The sequence below is a fragment of the Anoplophora glabripennis genome, unplaced genomic scaffold, assembly GCF_000390285.2.
Source record: "Anoplophora glabripennis isolate ALB-LARVAE unplaced genomic scaffold, Agla_2.0 scaffold201, whole genome shotgun sequence".
In the NCBI taxonomy this organism is placed as follows: domain Eukaryota; kingdom Metazoa; phylum Arthropoda; class Insecta; order Coleoptera; family Cerambycidae; genus Anoplophora; species Anoplophora glabripennis.
The window spans coordinates 47,053-66,016 of record NW_019416321.1 but is presented as its reverse complement, the minus strand read 5'-3'; the positions used below and the strand labels follow the sequence as shown (position 1 = coordinate 66,016).

The following is an 18,964-nucleotide window of genomic DNA, read 5'->3' as shown; positions in this document are numbered from 1 at the left end:
TATTCTCATGGAATAATCAATATCTACAGGGTGGGCCATTAGTGTGAGAAAGTAACATAACTCCCTTGTTACTCATAATACAGAAAAAAAATGTATATAAAAGTTGTACAGAATCAAGAAACCTAAACTACAAAATTAATTTGATACATAAAAGTAGAAGTAGTAAGAGTAAAAACGGGACACCCCAAGTATTACATTTTTTAAATGGAACACCCTGTATATTTTTAAACATATGAATTCCAAGAAAATTCTATATATGGCAATATAAACAGTTTATCATTTTAATGCGGGGTTGCCAAGTTATGTAGAAAATTCTTCGAATTTTGGAAAAAAACATGACCTCAAAGAAGTTGTATTAACTTTCAACTACTAACACTTAGAGCAAAAATATTTGATAAAGTTATAGGCAAATGTTAGGCAAAGATATTAGCTAATATCGATATTCTATACAGTGCTTTTTTTATAATACGATCATTTTTAGAAAGTTTAAACTTGATTTTTTAAAATTTTTCAAATGGAATGGTATTTTATTATTCTATTTTATTCACACCGGTACCGGTAGTGGACCGGTACCGGTCCACTTCAACTTTTATTAAGCATATTCTATATCTAAAATTGTTAGTTTTTAAGATTATTATTATTATAGAATACCGACCATTAACTAATAAAATTATCAAAATGGAATGATAAATTATGAACTGACAAATTGACACAATGTGACAGCTTTTTCCAAAGCCATTTCGTGCGACCGAAAATAATAAAAATCAGGTTTTTCTAGAAATGTTGCTATATCTTAAAAACTAACAACTGCAGGTGTAGAAAATACCTAATAAAAGTTGAAGTAGACCGATATGTGAATAAAATAGAATAATAAAATACAGGGTGTTCCATTTGAAAAATTTTAAAAAATCAAGTTTGAGCTTTCTTAAAATGATCGTATTATAAAAAATGCCCTGTATAAAATATCGATATTAACTAATATAGGAGTCTTTGGCTAACATTTGCCTATAACTCTATCAAATATTTTTGCTGCAAGTGTTAGTAGTTGAAAGTTAATACAACTTCTTCGAGGTCATGTTTTTTCCAAATTTCGAAGAATTTTCTACATAACTTGGCAACCCTGCACTAAAATGTTAAACTGTTTATATTGCCATATACAGAATTTTCTCAGAAATCCATATGTTTAAAATATACAGGGTGCTCCATTTAAAAAATGAAATATTTGGGTTGTCCCGTTTGATTCTGTACAACTTTTATATAAAAATTTTTTTCTATATTATGAGCAACAAGGGAGTCATTTTACTTTCTCACACTAATGGCCTATTCTGTACATAAAAATAAAATAAGATTTTTTTATATACAAAATATTTTCTCTATACTTTTTTCTCTATAAATGTTATATCATCATAAATTGACCATATTAGATAGTTATATTATTTCTAATATACCTAAGGTTATAACATCTAAACCGTTTCAATAATTAATTATGATGTATTGTACGTCTGGAAATCCCCTCATAAATTGCTCAATGCAGATTGCATGACCCATCTTCACTTCGAGTTCCAGTTCGAAAATGAAGTATCTTGTTCTGGAGTAAAAGGCACAATACGTTCTGAAATAAACATATTAACCTCAAAATTTTGTTTCTCTTACAACTTACAAGCAATCCAACGAACTGTCAAACAAGTTTGACTGTGAAACTTGTACGACTTAAATGTAGCAAATAGGAAACAATAAAACGATTGGAGAAAATGCATTGAAACGATGACAGACACGTACAATAAACGCTACTGAAAAATGCACAAATGTCAAATTAGCGTCATTGATCATAACGATTGGTTTACAATAAACAGTAACAAACCATTGCGTCTACACTCGAGATGATCCGATCACTGATTGGTTGAAATATCGTGAAAAAATACACCAATCACGAGCCGGTGAAATGAAATATTGTGTTGATCTTATCGTTTAAGTAATTTTTAATTTTACCAGAACTTAAGTGTCAACGCGAAGGAAATGAAATTACTGTTTCAAACAAACTTACTGGTTATGTGGCAACGAAAAAATTTAATATAATAGTGACGTCACATATTTAGACAACCCGCAACAAATTGTCATAGTTGAAATTGTACAGACCGAATCTGACCTTTGTTTATTATTTACATAGATGCTATAGAAATAAACAACTTCAAATTAATTAATTTTTACAAGGTTTTAGAAGTATTTAAGAACAGCCAATGCAAGGTTCTGTATGGTTTTGCAGACAAATGTGGCGCGAAATTTAAAACATTTAGGATAACATATCAAATAGGTACCATTTTTTTTTGTTACACGGTTTTGCATTTCAGCCGGTGATTTGCTCAATATATAAATGTAGGTACATATACCAAGTATAAAACGACAATTTATAAATTCAAGGTAGTGTTAATTTGCGATCAGAAATTTTTAACAGTAATACCAATAAAATATACATTTATATTATAACAGAAGCAACTAGTATGTAATTATTAAAACTAGTAGGTACTAGCAAAACGTTATGCTTATGAAGATGAGTTTGTACTTATTTACATTTACCTTTGCTTAACAGTAATAAATCAATATTTACATGTTTTTGGGAAAGTATGACAGATATCTTAAATCTTTCTCACACTTTCCATTAATTAAAAGTAGAAGAAATTGTATTGATGCATTTTTAGGAAACTCGATTAAAACTGCCTAAAACCATTATCGCAAGCAGTCAGCTAAGTCTACAAAATGAGCATTTGTCTATAAGGTCACCATAATAAGGAACCTGAACTCTTTCAAAGTCGGTAATTTTTTTGAATGAGTAAAAAATTAATTTTTCAATAATATGGTGGATGCGCCGGCAACAATATAAAATTTCTGTGATTAAAAGGAAACAAATTCTTGTTATGAATTTAGGACGTTCGAAATAATTTAGAAGTATTTCTGATTTCTAGCTGTATTGCCTCTAGAACAAACGGTTTTACTGTATATGAGGGCGAGTTCTCTTGAAAAAATTGTGATGATAGTTCGTTTAACGTTTTTCTCATTAACGTTGTGTTTTAAGATACAGGGTTTTGAAGTCGTTACTTTCAATAATCTTTAAATCGGATAAAGACAGAGATGGTAAAATTTATAGACGAATAAATATCAACCGTGGTTTAATAATTGCGGATATTGGTAATTTGGGGATTATAATTGAATTAAAAATATATCAAAAATCAGGGGGACCGCCTAGCCGGGTGTCTTGGCCGGTGGATTTCCATCTGCCGAGGTAAGCATCACGGACGCACGCTGGAATTTGGATAGGTGACCTAAGGCAGGCTCTGGGACGTGGCTGTGGCAGCCTACCAGAGACCTGGATCGCTCAACATTTTCCGCATGCGTGTGGTCCCCGATAAATGGTAATGAGAACAGAGCAAAGAAAATCTCTGTAACTCAAAACCATGCTATCATACATAAGCTGTACGAGACTTTGCCACCAAGCCACCCGTGTAGTAAATAGGATGGTTTGAAAAAAAGTACTCGAGTAATGAAGGAGGGTGTACAAGGGGCCTAATAAGGCTTAACTGGCGCGGTGGAAAAACAATTCCACCACCCTCCGATATACATACTTGTCAAAAATAAAAATATTCGTCTTAACATCTTTGTAAATTCCATAGGATTGTACAAAAAAAGTGTACTAGTTGAAAATCGATTAAATATAAAATTTTGGGAAATATTGAGATAAAGAAAGTTCTTTACTCAATAAAACGAAAAAAGTAAATTTTAAAATATTAACATGAAAAAATATTTTGCTATGGATTCAGTTTAATTTAGAAATGCATAATTTAGACACGAATCTAGATGTGTCCTTGTCTTCCTTTTTGATTATTTTACGTCGGCCTATTTCTGCAACTATAACAAACACCGACGCCAAGAGTCGAACAACCTCAACCTGAAAATTTTGCGGAACTTCCACTTTGTAGTCTGGGTAGGGATCTTTTATTTGCTTAATATTCCAGCATTACCGATCATTACGATAACAAATAACACTATTAAAGAAACATGTTCAAGCCCGCTTAAATTACTAATTACTTAGTAAACCTAAAAATTATGATTTTAAGAACACTTTTCAATAATAAAGACTTTCCATGTCTTCAAAATTAAATAAAATACACACAGAACCGGAATCCACCGGGTTGTCCAGTATAATTAGGCAAGAATATTAAATTATTCCCGCCATTACAAAATGATCGGCCCCTGCAAAAACGCCCATCTTTTGTTTTTAGCCCGGAGCCCTAGCTGCCGAGATGTGATTTTTATAGCGCAATTATATTCTCCTTCTATCGTATCCATCTTTGAAAGCCTAAATTAATTTTTAAATTCGGTGGCCTGGCTATAATAACGGGGCCCTTACAATGGCAGCCCGCTACCATGGCATGCACATCGCTGCTGAAATTAGAACTGTGGTTTTTTATTGCCTTTTTGTGTTCGTCAGCGAGGTCCAGGGCCCCATCAATTACTGATGGAACTAATTAGTTTTATAGATATCCACCGGGAGTTATTCTGTTAGAAAAAATCAGGTAAAATGGGACCTTCAAGATTTTTAGTAACGACATTTTAAATTACGTATGATTAATGTGATTTTTATTTTACTTCATGTTCAGCAGTTGAGCAGTTCTACAATTTTAACAGAATTTTCTTTTCTACTACAGAATATGTAGTAGAAAATAGTTAGTAGTAGTAGTATATGTGGGTATTACGGGTGTAACAAACCAGTAACATATAATAATACATATACAGGGTGTATTTAAATGGAGGGGCACAAATGATACCAGATATTCCTTGGGTGAAAATAGGTCGATTTAACCTAACATAGCTATATCCCAAGTCGCATAATAAAAAAGATACAGAGTGTCAAAGTCAAAAATAAAAAATGATTTTTCCTTAATAATTTCTATAATTTTAGTCAGAAATGTTTCAAATTTTCAATAGAGGGTTTAATTAATGATGGGAAAAATAATATAATAATGATTTTTGAATATCGAGTACGGAGCGCCCTCTGCAGGCAACGTCATCCATTGAATATGTAGTAACTTTTTTGCCAACCCCCGTATATAGCTTTTAGTAACAAATTATGAAATATTGGACTTTTTTGAACAAAAAAGACATACTTATTGAAAATGGCTAAAGCCAACCGTTGAGGAGATATTTTTAATTTCATAAATTAGTGTTACGGATTTATAACTAAAACCAAGAGTCACTTAACAACAGTCAATAGATAATTTAAGAGAAACAATTGGCTGACAATAAAAAAACAAGATTTTTTAAAGGATATTTTCGAAGTAATTTCCATTTTCTTGTAAGCATAATCTAATTCTACGATTAAAATTACGACGAACTCTTGAAAAAATATGTATGTCATTCTTTACTTCCTCAGCTGCTGCAAAAATTCTTTGACGAAGCGTCTCCACACTATCAATAGGATTGGAATAAAAAACATTTTTTAAGTGACCCCATAAAAAACAGTCCATGGGTGTGAGGTCTGGTGATCGCGCAGGCCATTTGACTGGTAGGTCGTTCCCTCGATCTATCAATCTCCCAGGAAAAATTAAATTTAACCATTGTCTAATAGCTAATGTACTATGAGCAGGAGCCCCGTCATGTGCGTACCACATGTTTTCACGGATATGGCACGTCTTCAAGCAATATTGGGAGTTGCTCATTTAAAAATCTCAAATATTTGGCTCCACCGAGACGTCGAGGAAGAATAAACGGACCAATAAAATAATCTCCTACGATTCCTGCCCATACATTTAAACTAAAATTATGTTGAAATTTTCATGTACAAACTTGGTGAGGATTTTCGTCAGACCATTAGTGATTATTGTGATGGTTCACTAAACCATGTCTTTGAAATGACGCCTTCATCACAAAACAAAATACTGGATAAAATATTTCCGTTTTCCCTTGAAATGTTCATATACCATTGACAAAAATCTATCATGTTAGGTAAATCCACAGCAGTCAATTCCTGCACAGATTGTAGATGGTAGGGGTATAAGAGATTATCATTCGCAATTTTCCAAATCGTAGTATGTGAAGCGTTATACTATGTCGCCAATTTTCTGGTACTAGTTTCAGAATTCTGATCTTGTAAATTGCCAAGGACAACTTCTTCAAGTTCTACATCGCGAATAAGACGTCTTCTGCCAGTACCTTCAGGACGAGGTTGAATGTGTCCGTTTCCTCGAAGTCTTCTTTCTACCGCCGCAAAAGTTTTTCTAGCAGGAACATGACGATTGGGATATCTGGCATGATAAAGTCGTACAGCAGCAGCACAGTTCTTGTAACATTCAAAAAATACTTGCAACATATCGACATACGTATACATAATTTGTCATTTTATTGAGTTCCAAAACTATTTAATATCTAGGACGCAGATCTAAAATCAATTAACACTTTAATCTAATACTTCAAAATTGCAAATTACGAGTATTATCAAATGGCATTTACCTACTCGATTTTTTTATTTATTTAAGCAACTTCGAACCTTGGTATTCGTGGAGGTATAAATCCATAACACTAATTTATGAAATTAAAAATATCTCCTCAACGGTTGGCTTTAGCCATTTTCAATAACAATACCTTTTTTGTTCAAAAAAGTCCAATATTTCATAATTTGTTACTAAAAGCTGTATACGGGGGTTGGCAAAAAAGTTACTACATGTTCAATGCATGACATTGCCTGCAGAGGACGCCTCATACTCAACACTCAAAAATCATTATCATATTATTTTTCCCATCATTAAAAAACTTCTCTGTTGAAAATTTGAAACATTTCTGACTAAAATTATAGAAATTATTAAGGAAAAATCATTTTTTATTTTTCACTTTGACACCCTGTATCTTTTTTATTATGCGACTTGGGATATAGGTATGTTAGGTTAAATCGACTTATTTTCACCCAAGGAATATCTGGTATCATTTATGCCCCTCCATTTAAATACACCCTGTATACATTTAACTTTATTTCCCCTTAAAAATATAAACCTTTACTTTTTTTAATTTTTCCAGGGTTTAAGAAGAGTCGTTTAAATTATTTAGGTGGGTTACCAGATTAATTTTTTCTGGGAGATTATAAGTTATTTTACAGAAAAAACGAATTCTTAATATAATATTTAAACAACCATAAAATAAAAACAATTAAATCATAATACATACTCGTATATCTACGCTAAAAAATGAAATGCAAAAAAATATTGAAAAATATGTAGGTAATTACTGCATTTGTTTAAAAAAATTATTTAAACAAATGTATGTACTGAAAAAAATTTAACTAATGTTTTTTAATGTAACTTTCTTACATAAAAACAGTGCCTTCATTATTTTCCCTTAAAAATATAATTTTCACCACTTTTTATTCATTTTTATTTATTTGTTTTTTTATAAAAAAAATAATAACTAATGAGTTATAACTATTTAATACATCGCCATAAGGTGATTTCGTTAAGTATAGTGGTCAAAAAGTCTCAACGAAGCGAAATAATTTTAGCACCTTTTTTTTAAACAGTTACACAGGGCAACAATTTTTACACCCAAAAACCAAACCTCACTTGCCCGAAGGTTTTTGGAATGCAGAATCAGAACCCGGCATCAGAATTGCTCCTATACGTAGGGTTACCAGATTTATTTCATGACAAACCCGGAGACATAACCCGTTTGTATAATTGACGCCTAAAAAAAAAGTTCTGCAATTATAATCGGACAAATCGATGGATTTCGGGGGTAGGGCGTTGAGCTTATATCACAGAGCGATTTTTTTTTTTTCTAAAAACGAATCGTGCCTTCTAAAACTGCCACTCTTACCCTTCAAAACGCTTTTTTCAGGTTTCAAAAATCTTTTTTATTCGCGGAGATATCATTGAATGAAGTTAGGTACTTTAGCGTTTTCATAACAGTGGTACTAAAATTGAAAAAAGTTCTTCAGAAAGCGGAAGTAATGTATTCACATGATTTTTGGGTCGCTTAGTCAGAATCTGACCTCCAAATTATTATATCCCTTTAGGATTCTAAGATTTCTTAACCTAAAACTGCAAAACACTATACGTTAAGCTTTGCATCTGATACCTAGGGATTCAAAGCTAACATGGAATCTTCACTTTGAAAGAAGATTTAAAAAGGCGTACATATCCTATGAGCAGTGCCGCAGAACCGTTGGCAAAACCTGGGTGATGAAACCAAAGGTGGTTATGTGGATATACACTGCCATAGTGTGGCTGTCGTCTGGTGGCCAAAATCCCAGCAGATGACAGCTAAACAAAAGCTCAGCCAAGGATTGCCTGTCTGAGCATAACTGAAGGTATGCGGACAACCAGGACAACACCTACCATAGCAATGGAGGTAATGCTGTGTCTGTCACCTCTGGATATTCATCTAAGAAAAGCGACTTTATCAACTTTGCTTCGAATCAAGAACGTTGGTTTTAAACCGGATGTAGGATGCGGAGAAGTTAGGAGTCGCCTATGAAACGGGGTCGTCAATAAGATGCCCCTTCTGTAGGCAGACACGGTGCATCCAGTGTGCTTCCGCTGTCAGCACTCGTCGAAATTATTAAGGAAAACCCTTATAAAGAATTTATGAAACGGTGGGATGAAACAAACAGCTGTCATTTTGCTAAGGAGTTCTTAGAATACCCCAGCAAGGATACAGCCAAAAAATACCTGGCCATGTCTAGGTCAAATATCCGTCTTGTGACAGGTATTCAGGCTGGACATTTTTGGCTAAGGAAGCAAGCATCTCTACAACATGCGGAAGTGTGAAAAGCCTCTTTGTAGGGCCTGTGAACAGGAAGACGAGACAGTATCTCATGTGCTATGCGAATGCACTGCTCTCTCGTCAATAAAAGAATCCATATTGTGAGATCACCGTAACCACCTTTTTCTCTGCAATAGGTTGGTTAGCGGCTCAGGTGGATTGATCTCCTAATGGGAGAAGGTACAAGGGGCCGAATGGGGCCTAAGTGCTGTAGCGTTAAAAGCTACGCTCTCCATAATTCCAGATTTCAAATGTTAACTAGACTAAGTATACCTAATAAACCTTCCATAATTTAATTTGCTGCCGTATTCTTGCAACAATGAAGAGCTGTTTAAATACTGAATAAAAATTACAGAAAGCAAAAAATATTAAACACATAAGTAAATAAAGTAGGTACATAATTAAATAAATAAATAAAATATTATAATTAAACGTCGAAATTGACCTTCATTTTCTTTAATGCATATGGTTATACCTACGTCTAAGAAATTATTGCCGTGCCCTAACATTCCAACATCTTGCTTGTCCACAATTCAGGTCGGGTAACCTGGCAGGCCTTACCAGCTTCATTTTGCTTCATGTACCTACTTTCGTCACGTCCAATCCATCGCCCATCAAACTGATTATTAAGGAACTGCTGCACAGTTTTAGAGTAATGTGGTAATGCACCATCATGCTTAAAACAGAAGGTCCCTTCTAATATTAAAGTGCATATCTTTCAATAATAGATGGCATGTTCTAAAAAATGTAAATTAAAACACCATGTTAACATGGCAGAAGCTCAACAGACCCTAATACCTAAATGATCACCTATAATTCCAGCCCATGCAAATTGATGTTGAGAATCGTGTGGTATACAATAGTTGCCTTTGGATTATCGTCACTCCATTGATCACTTGTGCAAATCTATTACTCCATTTTTTGTAAATAGGACTCTGTTGCAGAAATACATTTATTTGCATTATCGTCATTATTATTAGTTTATATTTACCTGTTAAAAAAGTAGCATTGTTATCCTGGAGTAAAATTTCATGAACACTTATTGGGTGATAAGGCCGCAATTCTTGACAAAAATCTTAATGTGTTTTGGATATTAAAAATTGTTGAAGTGACACCTGTAATATTGTGATATGTAAGTATGTAAAAAAGATTTATTTTTATATTTATCATGGTTAACTCGCCATTATTCCATGGCTAGAAATTGGCCTCAATGATTTGGGATCGAGGGGGATTATCCCTCTTTATCCTGCCTCATCTCGTGTAGGCCTGGACAGCCTTCGTAGGTGGCCCCCATCCGTCGTCTACCCCGACCGCAAATGCGGCCGGTGTAGGCGCTTTGTGGGACCTCCTTTTGTCCTGGCTGGGCCCCGCCGGCTAGGGCCCTTTCTTCTGGCGCTCTTCTTGCTTCGCCGGCTCGTCTGTGTAAACCCCGGGGGTGTCATGTTTATGTGTGGTATGGTTGGGTAGGGTAGCGCGGCTATGCAGCCTGGGATGCGCTTTGCTAAGGTGGCCCTTAGGCTAGCGCGGGAGGGGAGGGGTAAGGAGGGTATGGGGAGTGTGTGTGTATCTGTGTGTGTGTGTGTGTGTGTCGTTGTCTTCGTTTCTTGATCCTGGCGGTCTCTGAAACAGAAATGGTTAGCGGGCAGGGTATGGTTAACTAACAGTTTTAAAAAAGTAAAACTTAAGAAATAATTAAAAATCAAATATTTGTAAAAAATTAATAACTATTGTATAGGTTAAAAAGTTAAACATAATTTAGCTTTACAAAATTTAAAATTAAACATAATTTGACTTCACTAACTTAAAAAAATTGTATGATATTGTAGCCTTTGTAGGACCTGAAGATGAGGTGAAAAAGTTTGACCTCGAAACCGGTAGTCTATTTTAAAAATATAAAAGGATTGTGAGAAATTGGACTTTTCTTGATCTGCACATCTGGCGGACAAGATCAAGATTAGTTTGGTACAACTTTCCCAAATGATATTGCTTCTATTTATAAATTACATTAATAACGAATAAGACTTGAAAATAAAAATACTTTCGAGAAAACTGTTTATTTTTACCATACGTGACTGCTGCTATTGACCTCCAGGTTGGGGATAATTGTACCTCCAACTATATTTTTTTAAATTGACGAAAATTTTGTGATCTGACGCGGAGCTAACATAAAGTTACTCGTTACTCTTACTTTTATTCCTGTAGTACACGGTGTGCAAGTCATTCTGAACGACCTCTTCTTCGAGTATTCTATAATTTTAGGTTAGGATAGATTTGTAATTTGTTGTTTTGGTAATTATAATATATTTTTAAAATGTTTAAATGTTTGCGCCTCGCACTGAACTCTGCAGCTAACAGTCAAGGTTTACTCCTCACAACTGAAAATTTTGCTAAACATCAGTTACGGGTAAGAAAATCCAAATTTAAGTGAATAACCTATCATTTATTTTATTTTAGACTACATTTGTATTAAAGCGAAGAAACCCGGTTCCGTTGAACAAAAAGGGTCGGGAACCAAAGGCTTTAAAAAGTAAACACTATGTGTATGATGTAGTACAAATGACACATGTAGAACGGCAACCAAATATAGACATTATATTAAAATCTTATGTAGAAGGAATAGGAAATGCTGGTAACAGAGTATCCGTAAAGCCAAATTTTGCATATAACAATATCCTGCTGCCTGGATTAGGAGTGTATGCTAGTCCAGAAAACCTAGAAAAATATAAAAACCATGAAGTTGAGGAAGAACGACATAGTTCTCCTAATGCGCCAATTGTAAGTATGACAACAGCCTTTATATGAAAAGAGTCTAGGTAGTGTTTAATTTTAGACTGCTAAAATTATGGCGCGAATGTTGCTATCTGTCGTAATGAATATGGAGACACCTTGGACTCTTAAACCGTGGCATGTAAAAGCGTCTTTCCGAAAATGTGGATATATTGTACCAGAAGATACAATCACACTTCCAGAAAAACCAATTAAAGGACCTGATATGAACTTGCAAGATAAGGAATTCTTTGTTACTGTAACTGTAAGTATTTTTTTTTAAATTGAATTTAAATTATGTACCTACATTTTATTTTCAGATAAATAACCAAGAAAAAGTAAATGTTAGATGTAGAATTCACCATTGGAATACTGATTTAGTGAAAAGGATACCATATACACCCAATTTCTGGGAACAGCCAGCAGAAGCAATATTTTCTGAACAAGCTGCAATTTTAGAAAATTTGCCCAAAAAACCGACGGTTAAAAAAAGTTTACCAAACGTGTAAATGAGCATAATAAACAGTAAAAACAAAAAATGAGGTAGATGTCTGCTTTTCCTTGTTGCAACTGAAATTTATCTTTATAAATACTTTTCTTTGAACATAGAAATATGATTATAACTGTAGATTGATAGATAATTAACGATTTTGATGTCAGTATATAACAATTGACAAATATCGGTACTGGTCACTCCTATTGTCCAGTAGAGTATTTCAAATACACTTTTATGAAAGTTGAGAATAAAAGTATTTAAAAATCCAATATTTTTGCATTAAAAATAACTGGTAAGTATAATTTTTTTTTGTACCAATCTAATTGTGATTGTGATAATTCCTTTCCCTTCTAAATTCAAGATAATTCTATACCAGGAACGTATTTCTAAATTACGCACCCTGGTTGAATATGATTAACTGCCCTTATACCTGTTAGTAAATGTAAAATGTCAAGAAAAAACCCAGAGGGACGACTCTTCAGGCACTCCTCTGGAGCAGCTCACTCCCTATGCCCTACATACAGGAAAATACATCCCTGTTCTATACCATACGGTCCTAAACGATCTATCCACAAAATTCATCATGGAAATATAGTACTTTAACAAAGAATAGGAATAAATTAATCCGACTATGTTCTTTGTACATTAAAATTGTGAAATACCTAATTTCATAAAAATTAATGTACTTTGGTATTTTTGAAGAAAAAAACACTTTTTGGCGAAAAATAGATGGCAAATCAAAATATTTTAAATAGTAGTTAGGTACTATCGAAATAAATGAAATACACACGAGTTTGGAAACCGATATTAAGAAAATGTATTGGCAAAAAAAATTGAAATTTGGACCATATATAGCCTCACTATTACTCTATTGTGTGCTAAAATTTCAGTTAGTTTCGTTATCCCATTTGTTAGTTATTAATGAAAATGTTGAAAAAATCACGGTTTTCTGCCTACAAAATTGATACCTCTCACTTTAACTCGGCGTAACTTTTTTGTTAATTGATAAAAAAATTCCAAATTTTTACTGACGATAAGTCGAACTATTGTTTTTAGTACTGTGAAGGTCATTTGTCTCAAATGCTCTTTTTTTTATTAAGGAAAAAAGAAGGGAGTGCTATAACCGTAAATATTGTGTTCTTTAAAAAAAGAGAAAACAGACAGTAAATAACTGTAAACATTATGAAGAAATTTGTTAAAATAATAGTTATAAATAATGATATTCTTAAAAACAGTATGGGAATGGTCAATTACGTTCATAGTCCGACGCAGGGTATACAGTATAACCTTTATAACTATTATTTTAACAATTTTTTTCAGATTGTTTACATTTATTTACTACTTGAGTGTTTTTTTCTTTTTTTTAAAGAATGCAATATTTACGGAGATAGCACTCCCTTCTGTTTTGCTTAAAAAAAAATATCTTTTTTCGAGAAAAATGCCTCTAAAGTTTTCAGACATACGTTATACTAACATACATTTCTTTAAAAATGCTTTTAATTGGATACAAACTCTTTCCAACGACATTTGTTATAGTCTTTCCGAAGTCAGTTGAACATGTATAAAAACGCCTGGCAATAAAATTTAATGAATGCCATGTTGTAATAATATTATTTCTCCCTTTCGCAACTGTATTATCAATGATTAATAGAAGGTGACTATAATTAATTAAAATTACCTGAATTACACCAAATTCCGCATTGCTGCACCGCACTGCTGGGCAATTTGTCAACCACTTGTCAACAGCTGCGATTTATTGCCCAGTGGCCCAATGCAACTGTTTGTATTTCCCTGCGCTCTCATTCTTCAACTGGGCACATACCACCTCCACGTTTATTCGACCAGACCTGTTATATGGGTATGGCTAAATAAATATGGGAACAAGTTTTTCAAATATTTCAATGCCGAGTTGATGTGTCAGCGACCGAACCTGGTACACACTGTCAACCTCTTGGTTCTTCAATTGATATCGGAAAGACTATACTAGTATTAGAAGTTAGAAATCAAAAGGTAAGTCATTAGGCTCTACCCCTCCTGCAGATATCTTGTGCCGCAGGTAGTCGCTTCGGAGCAGTCCTACAAGCTTGGTAAAGAACTTGGAATTTCAAAGAAAAAAACTTTGTACATGCATAAAAACTTCTTTCCCCTTATTCCGAAGATTCAAAGCCTCTTTTAATTCAATTAAAAAAAATAGATTTTTTGAAAGTTAAGTGGTCTTAGGAACTGTTACTACCGGTTGCGCATATAACAAAACTAAATACACATAGATTTATAATTTTTATAAACAATTTACTAATAACATTTATACAATTACTTATTCTACATATACTAAACTTTCTTGTTTTTATCTGATACTGTATATTTATCATAGGTTTTAGTAGGATCATAGGGTTCCCATCGACTTGCCGGAAATATATGCTTATTGCGTTCATACCAACTTCTTAACAGAACTTTCCCGGCATGTGATTCTTCCTTTTCTATTGACGCATCACTGACTAATCTGATATCATCGTGCACGTCGAATTGAAATAGAGGCCCGCTCTTACCCCTTGCCTGAAAAAAGAGTATTAGCACATATCTTCATATAAAAAAAATTTAGAACTTACCTTAGTAACTATAAAATCATAAAATGTATAATGATGAGGTAGAATTAAATCTTCTTTGACATACATTAACTGATCTGCCATTACTGTTTTTAATTCTGAAAATTCCTTCCTGAGGAGCTCCAAAACCTTTTGTAAAAATTGATAAATGGAATTTCCTAAAATATAACAGAAACTTTCATATACAGCTTAATAATATTAGATAAAAATAGTCGAAGTAAATTAGGTTTCTTAGGAGAACTAATTTATAGTTTTTAAAATTTGGGTGTGAACTCCTTACGTACATGCAACAACAGGTAACGTGAAAAATATAAAATTTCTTATTTTGCCATCGGAAAAAAAAGCGCCACGCCAAATATTTTGGTTCAGGACTTAAAATGATGTTCAAGTATTGTAGAAACAGGATATCTCATTATTTTGGAGTGACTCGAAAATTTCATTTAAACTCGCTCAGGAGCACCGTGGAGTGTTTCAAAAAGGTGTAACCAAACTTGAGAGTAGGGTTGCTAGATCTCCGGGTTTTGATGGTACATCTTTTAACATGTCATTTCTCCTGGTTTTCTTTGTTACGGAAAAAACATTTAATTTTCTAGACATCAATTATACAACGGCCCCCATCCATCTCTGGATCCGTATCTCCAGGTCTGTCACTTTGTAAACATTTCTTGATTGCGTCCTTTTTTTTGACATCGATTTCGTCGAAAACAACTTTTTTTCCAGATTTCCCGATATTGGATTTGCATAACCTTTTTTTTAGGCATCATTTATACAAACGGGTCATGTCTTCAGGTCTGTCATGAAATAGATCTGCTAACCCTATATAGACGACATTGCGGAAGAAAATTTTTGTATATAAACCCCTAGTTGGAAATGAGCCGTTTTGGCCCTGGAGCAATTTTTGTCCAGAAACGCAATATTATTACGTTAACTCCAAAAGGTTTCAATATTTAAGTAATTTTTATTAAGGATAACGCAAAAATAACAAATTTATATAATTGTTCAAAACGGCTTGTGGTAGGTTGTGCTTTAGTTCGATGCAAAACCTCTTCCCCAATGGCCACTGTCTGTGCAATTCGTGGATGTCAATTTCCTATATCTGACAAAAATATAGTTCTGCAAGGATGTCGGCGATTCAGACAGCACTCAGCTTCTTTAGCGTTGCATGTTGCTTTGCCATAAATAAGATGCATGTCTCCATCCTCTTCGAACGTAAATTGGTCCATTTCAACAACATAAGAAGCAAAATTTCGTTGCAAACAAAACAAATGTGAAACACTCACTTAGGTCCCATCATTTATTACGTGGTAGCTCTGTTAATTTGTTTCACTATTCCTCACAGCATGACACAGATGACACTGCATGGCTAGATTAGATGCGTGCAATAGAACTTTTATTACACAGTTGTGGATAAAATCAATTTTTACCAACATCGTGTGTAGGATATGCAGTTGTTAAACACTTATCAGAAGAGATAAACGTGTTTATTTTGTTACAATCATTTTTTGCGTTATCCTTAATAAAAATTATTTAAATATCGGAGCCTTTTGGAGTCAACTTAATAACATTACGTTTTTGGACAGATATTGCTCCAGGACCAAAATGGCTCATTTCTGACTATGAGTTTACTTATATACAAAAATTTTCTTCCGCAATGTCTTCTATAACCCCCTCAAGTTTGTCAACACCTTTTTGAAATACCCTGTAATTTATTTTTTCAGTTTATATATTGTTCTGATCCATTGGTTACAATAATAGCGTAACTTTATGTGACAAGAAAAGCATGAATTAAACCATCTTTGATACCAAGTTATTACTATTTGTGCCGTAATTAGGTGCATTGTTGAATAAAAGCAACACATTCCATGGAAGGTCTTTCTACAGCAGAAAACATCATACATCTGAAACTAATTGAAGAAAATTGATTTTGTCATCTAAGCCTTTTCATCAATTTTTTGTAAATTTTATAATAAAAAACAAATCCATTTGATGTAAAATCTCTGCCGTGATTGGTGTGTTTCATCAACATTATTGGAGAATTAAACTTTCCATTTTTCCTTCCTGTCTTTATAATTTGTCGATTGTTGTTGCAACCTTCTCGATATTCACATGATTGCTGTGAATATCATAAACGGTGCGTCCAATATTGTATAATATAGACAAACTTGCATTATCAATTTTTGTATAATTTCCTATGCTTATGTTTATATTTGATATTTCACATACATGTTATAAAATTATCAAACAGTTTAAAAAGAATGCAATATAAGTAGCGCTGTCAAATCAATCACTAACAAAAGAAAATTTAACGAAGTATAGAATATAATTGACAACAGGTAACGTAAATTACTGGACATACGAAACAACAAATTGTTGGACTGTAGAGCTCCGTAACATTTCAAAAATAGTGGATTAATGCACACAGCATATTAATGAATGTGTACTGTATAAACCATGTTATATATCTTTCTTCAAAAATATTACCTTTTTTTACACGTACTGTCCGCCGGTGACCTGATCCATCCCAATAACTGAAGGTGATATCAATTTCTTCCTCCTTAAGTTTCTGCTGTTGTTCTGCCCACTGCTGTCTCAACTCCTCTCGAAGTTTATTTTCCTCTTCCTCCCTCTCCCTGTCTGGTAAAAAGCTAGTATCAACATTGGGGTCCTTTTTAATCTTTTTCAAATTCAATTTAGCATTATCTTCACTATCTCTCTTCCAGCCTTTTGTACTTATCTGAGGTTCGTTACTAATATCTTCATTTTCCTCTGCGCTGTCTTCATCTTCATCCAAATTAAATGACAGTGCTTGTATCTATAACATAAACTATCTACTTTTATTCTCACAATTTTCAAACAGTGCTATAAAAGCATCTAAAATTAAATCTAAAGGGATAATACCTGTTTCTTCTGTTTATTTTTCTCTGCCTGTTTAGCCTCCAATTGTCTTTGTTTCTCCCTCTCCTTCTCCGCTTGTTTTTGAGCCAACTTTTTCTCTCTTTCCTTTACAATATTCTCTTGTTTTGCCTTCATCTCATCCAGGGTGACCAAACCAATAGTTGAACTCTGCAGAGGTGTCAGTAATTAAATAACGATAGTATATATTTCAAATTAATACCTTAAGTTGCTGTTCAACTGCATCGTAATGGGTTGCAAATTTATTTTCAATATTGTTAAGCCTCAGATCTTCTTCAATTCTCTTCTTTCTTATTTCTAAATCTTGCATTTCCTTTTCTCTTTTCTTCATAAGCTGCATGGCCCTACCAGCCTCACTGGCAGCTCCCTTGTAATGTGCCATTTTGTTAATAGTTGATTAAAGATACTGGTCAAAAACTTGAAAACTCTCGGTTCACTGTGAGAATGTGAAAAGGTATATAGGTAATATATATTAACGACAAGTTGTATAGATATACACAAATAACCTACCCTTTTTCTTGTCAATATTTGTGTTGTCTGTCACTCTGTCAGTGTCAAATGTCAAAACTGTCAAACACAAATTTCTCTGAGTGCCAACTGTTAAACGTTAAATTATTATTTTTTAACTTGAGGGCAATTCGTGACGTCATCGAATTCAAAATGAAATTAGTAAAAGTGACTAAAGCGTTTATTAGTTAATTTACAAATATAATTTCTTTTTCTATGCTTGTGAATTGGCTGCTGTACCATTGAAACTTGAAAATTACATGTAAAGCACAAGGACAACTTAGGTACTAATTTAGGATGGAAATTTTGACCCATAATTTACCTAGTTCTATGCTTTTATCTACTATCTGAGTTTGGGGTTTGGGATTTGGTTTAATTGAACCACAGACAATATAGCTCAAAGCGATAATTAAAAACTATGTTGTCTATGGTTGAACTAACCATTGAGGTCTATGGTTGAACTAACCATTGAGGTGAACTTTGGCTCAAAATGAGATAGGTACTGTTAGTTTAATCGTTGCGCCATTATTCTATGGCTAGAAATTGGCCTCAATGATTTGGGATCGAGGGGGATTATCCCTCTTTATCCTGCCTCATCTCGTGTAGGCCTGGACAGCCTTCGTAGGTGGGCCCCATCCGTCGTCTACCCCGACCGCAAATGCGGCCGGTGTAGGCGCTTTGTGGGACCTCCTTTTGTCCTGGCTGGGCCCCGCCGGCTAGGGCCCTTTCTTCTGGCGCTCTTCTTGCTTCGCCGGCTCGTCTGTGTAAACCCCGGGGGTAGTGTCATGTTTATGTGTGGTATGGTTGGGTAGGGTAGTGCGGCTATGCAGCCTGGGATGCGCTTTGCTAAGGTGGCCCTTAGGCTAGCGCGGGAGGG

The 18,964-nt window shown here is 33.9% G+C and overlaps 2 protein-coding genes across 2 annotated transcripts; one reads left to right on the top strand and one right to left on the bottom strand.

Moving 5' to 3' along the window:
- Nucleotides 1-10,991: 10,991 nt before the first annotated feature.
- LOC108908074 (39S ribosomal protein L9, mitochondrial) lies at nucleotides 10,992-12,107 on the top strand. The gene is made up of 4 exons (XM_018711987.2): nucleotides 10,992-11,206; nucleotides 11,257-11,577; nucleotides 11,633-11,833; nucleotides 11,889-12,107. The coding sequence occupies exons 1-4, from the start codon at nucleotides 11,114-11,116 to the stop codon at nucleotides 12,075-12,077; spliced, it is 804 nt and encodes a 267-aa protein (XP_018567503.1). The 5' UTR covers nucleotides 10,992-11,113; the 3' UTR covers nucleotides 12,078-12,107.
- Nucleotides 12,108-14,338: 2,231 nt separating this feature from the next.
- On the bottom strand, nucleotides 14,339-18,134 carry LOC108908075 (protein FAM50 homolog). The gene is made up of 6 exons (XM_018711988.1): nucleotides 18,091-18,134; nucleotides 17,783-18,016; nucleotides 17,566-17,730; nucleotides 17,149-17,479; nucleotides 14,671-14,825; nucleotides 14,339-14,617 (listed from the first exon to the last, which is right to left on the bottom strand). Exons 2-6 carry the CDS (start codon nucleotides 17,960-17,962, stop codon nucleotides 14,393-14,395), a joined length of 1,056 nt encoding a protein of 351 aa, XP_018567504.1. The 5' UTR covers nucleotides 17,963-18,016; nucleotides 18,091-18,134; the 3' UTR covers nucleotides 14,339-14,392.
- Between the last annotated feature and the right edge of the window lie 830 nt (nucleotides 18,135-18,964).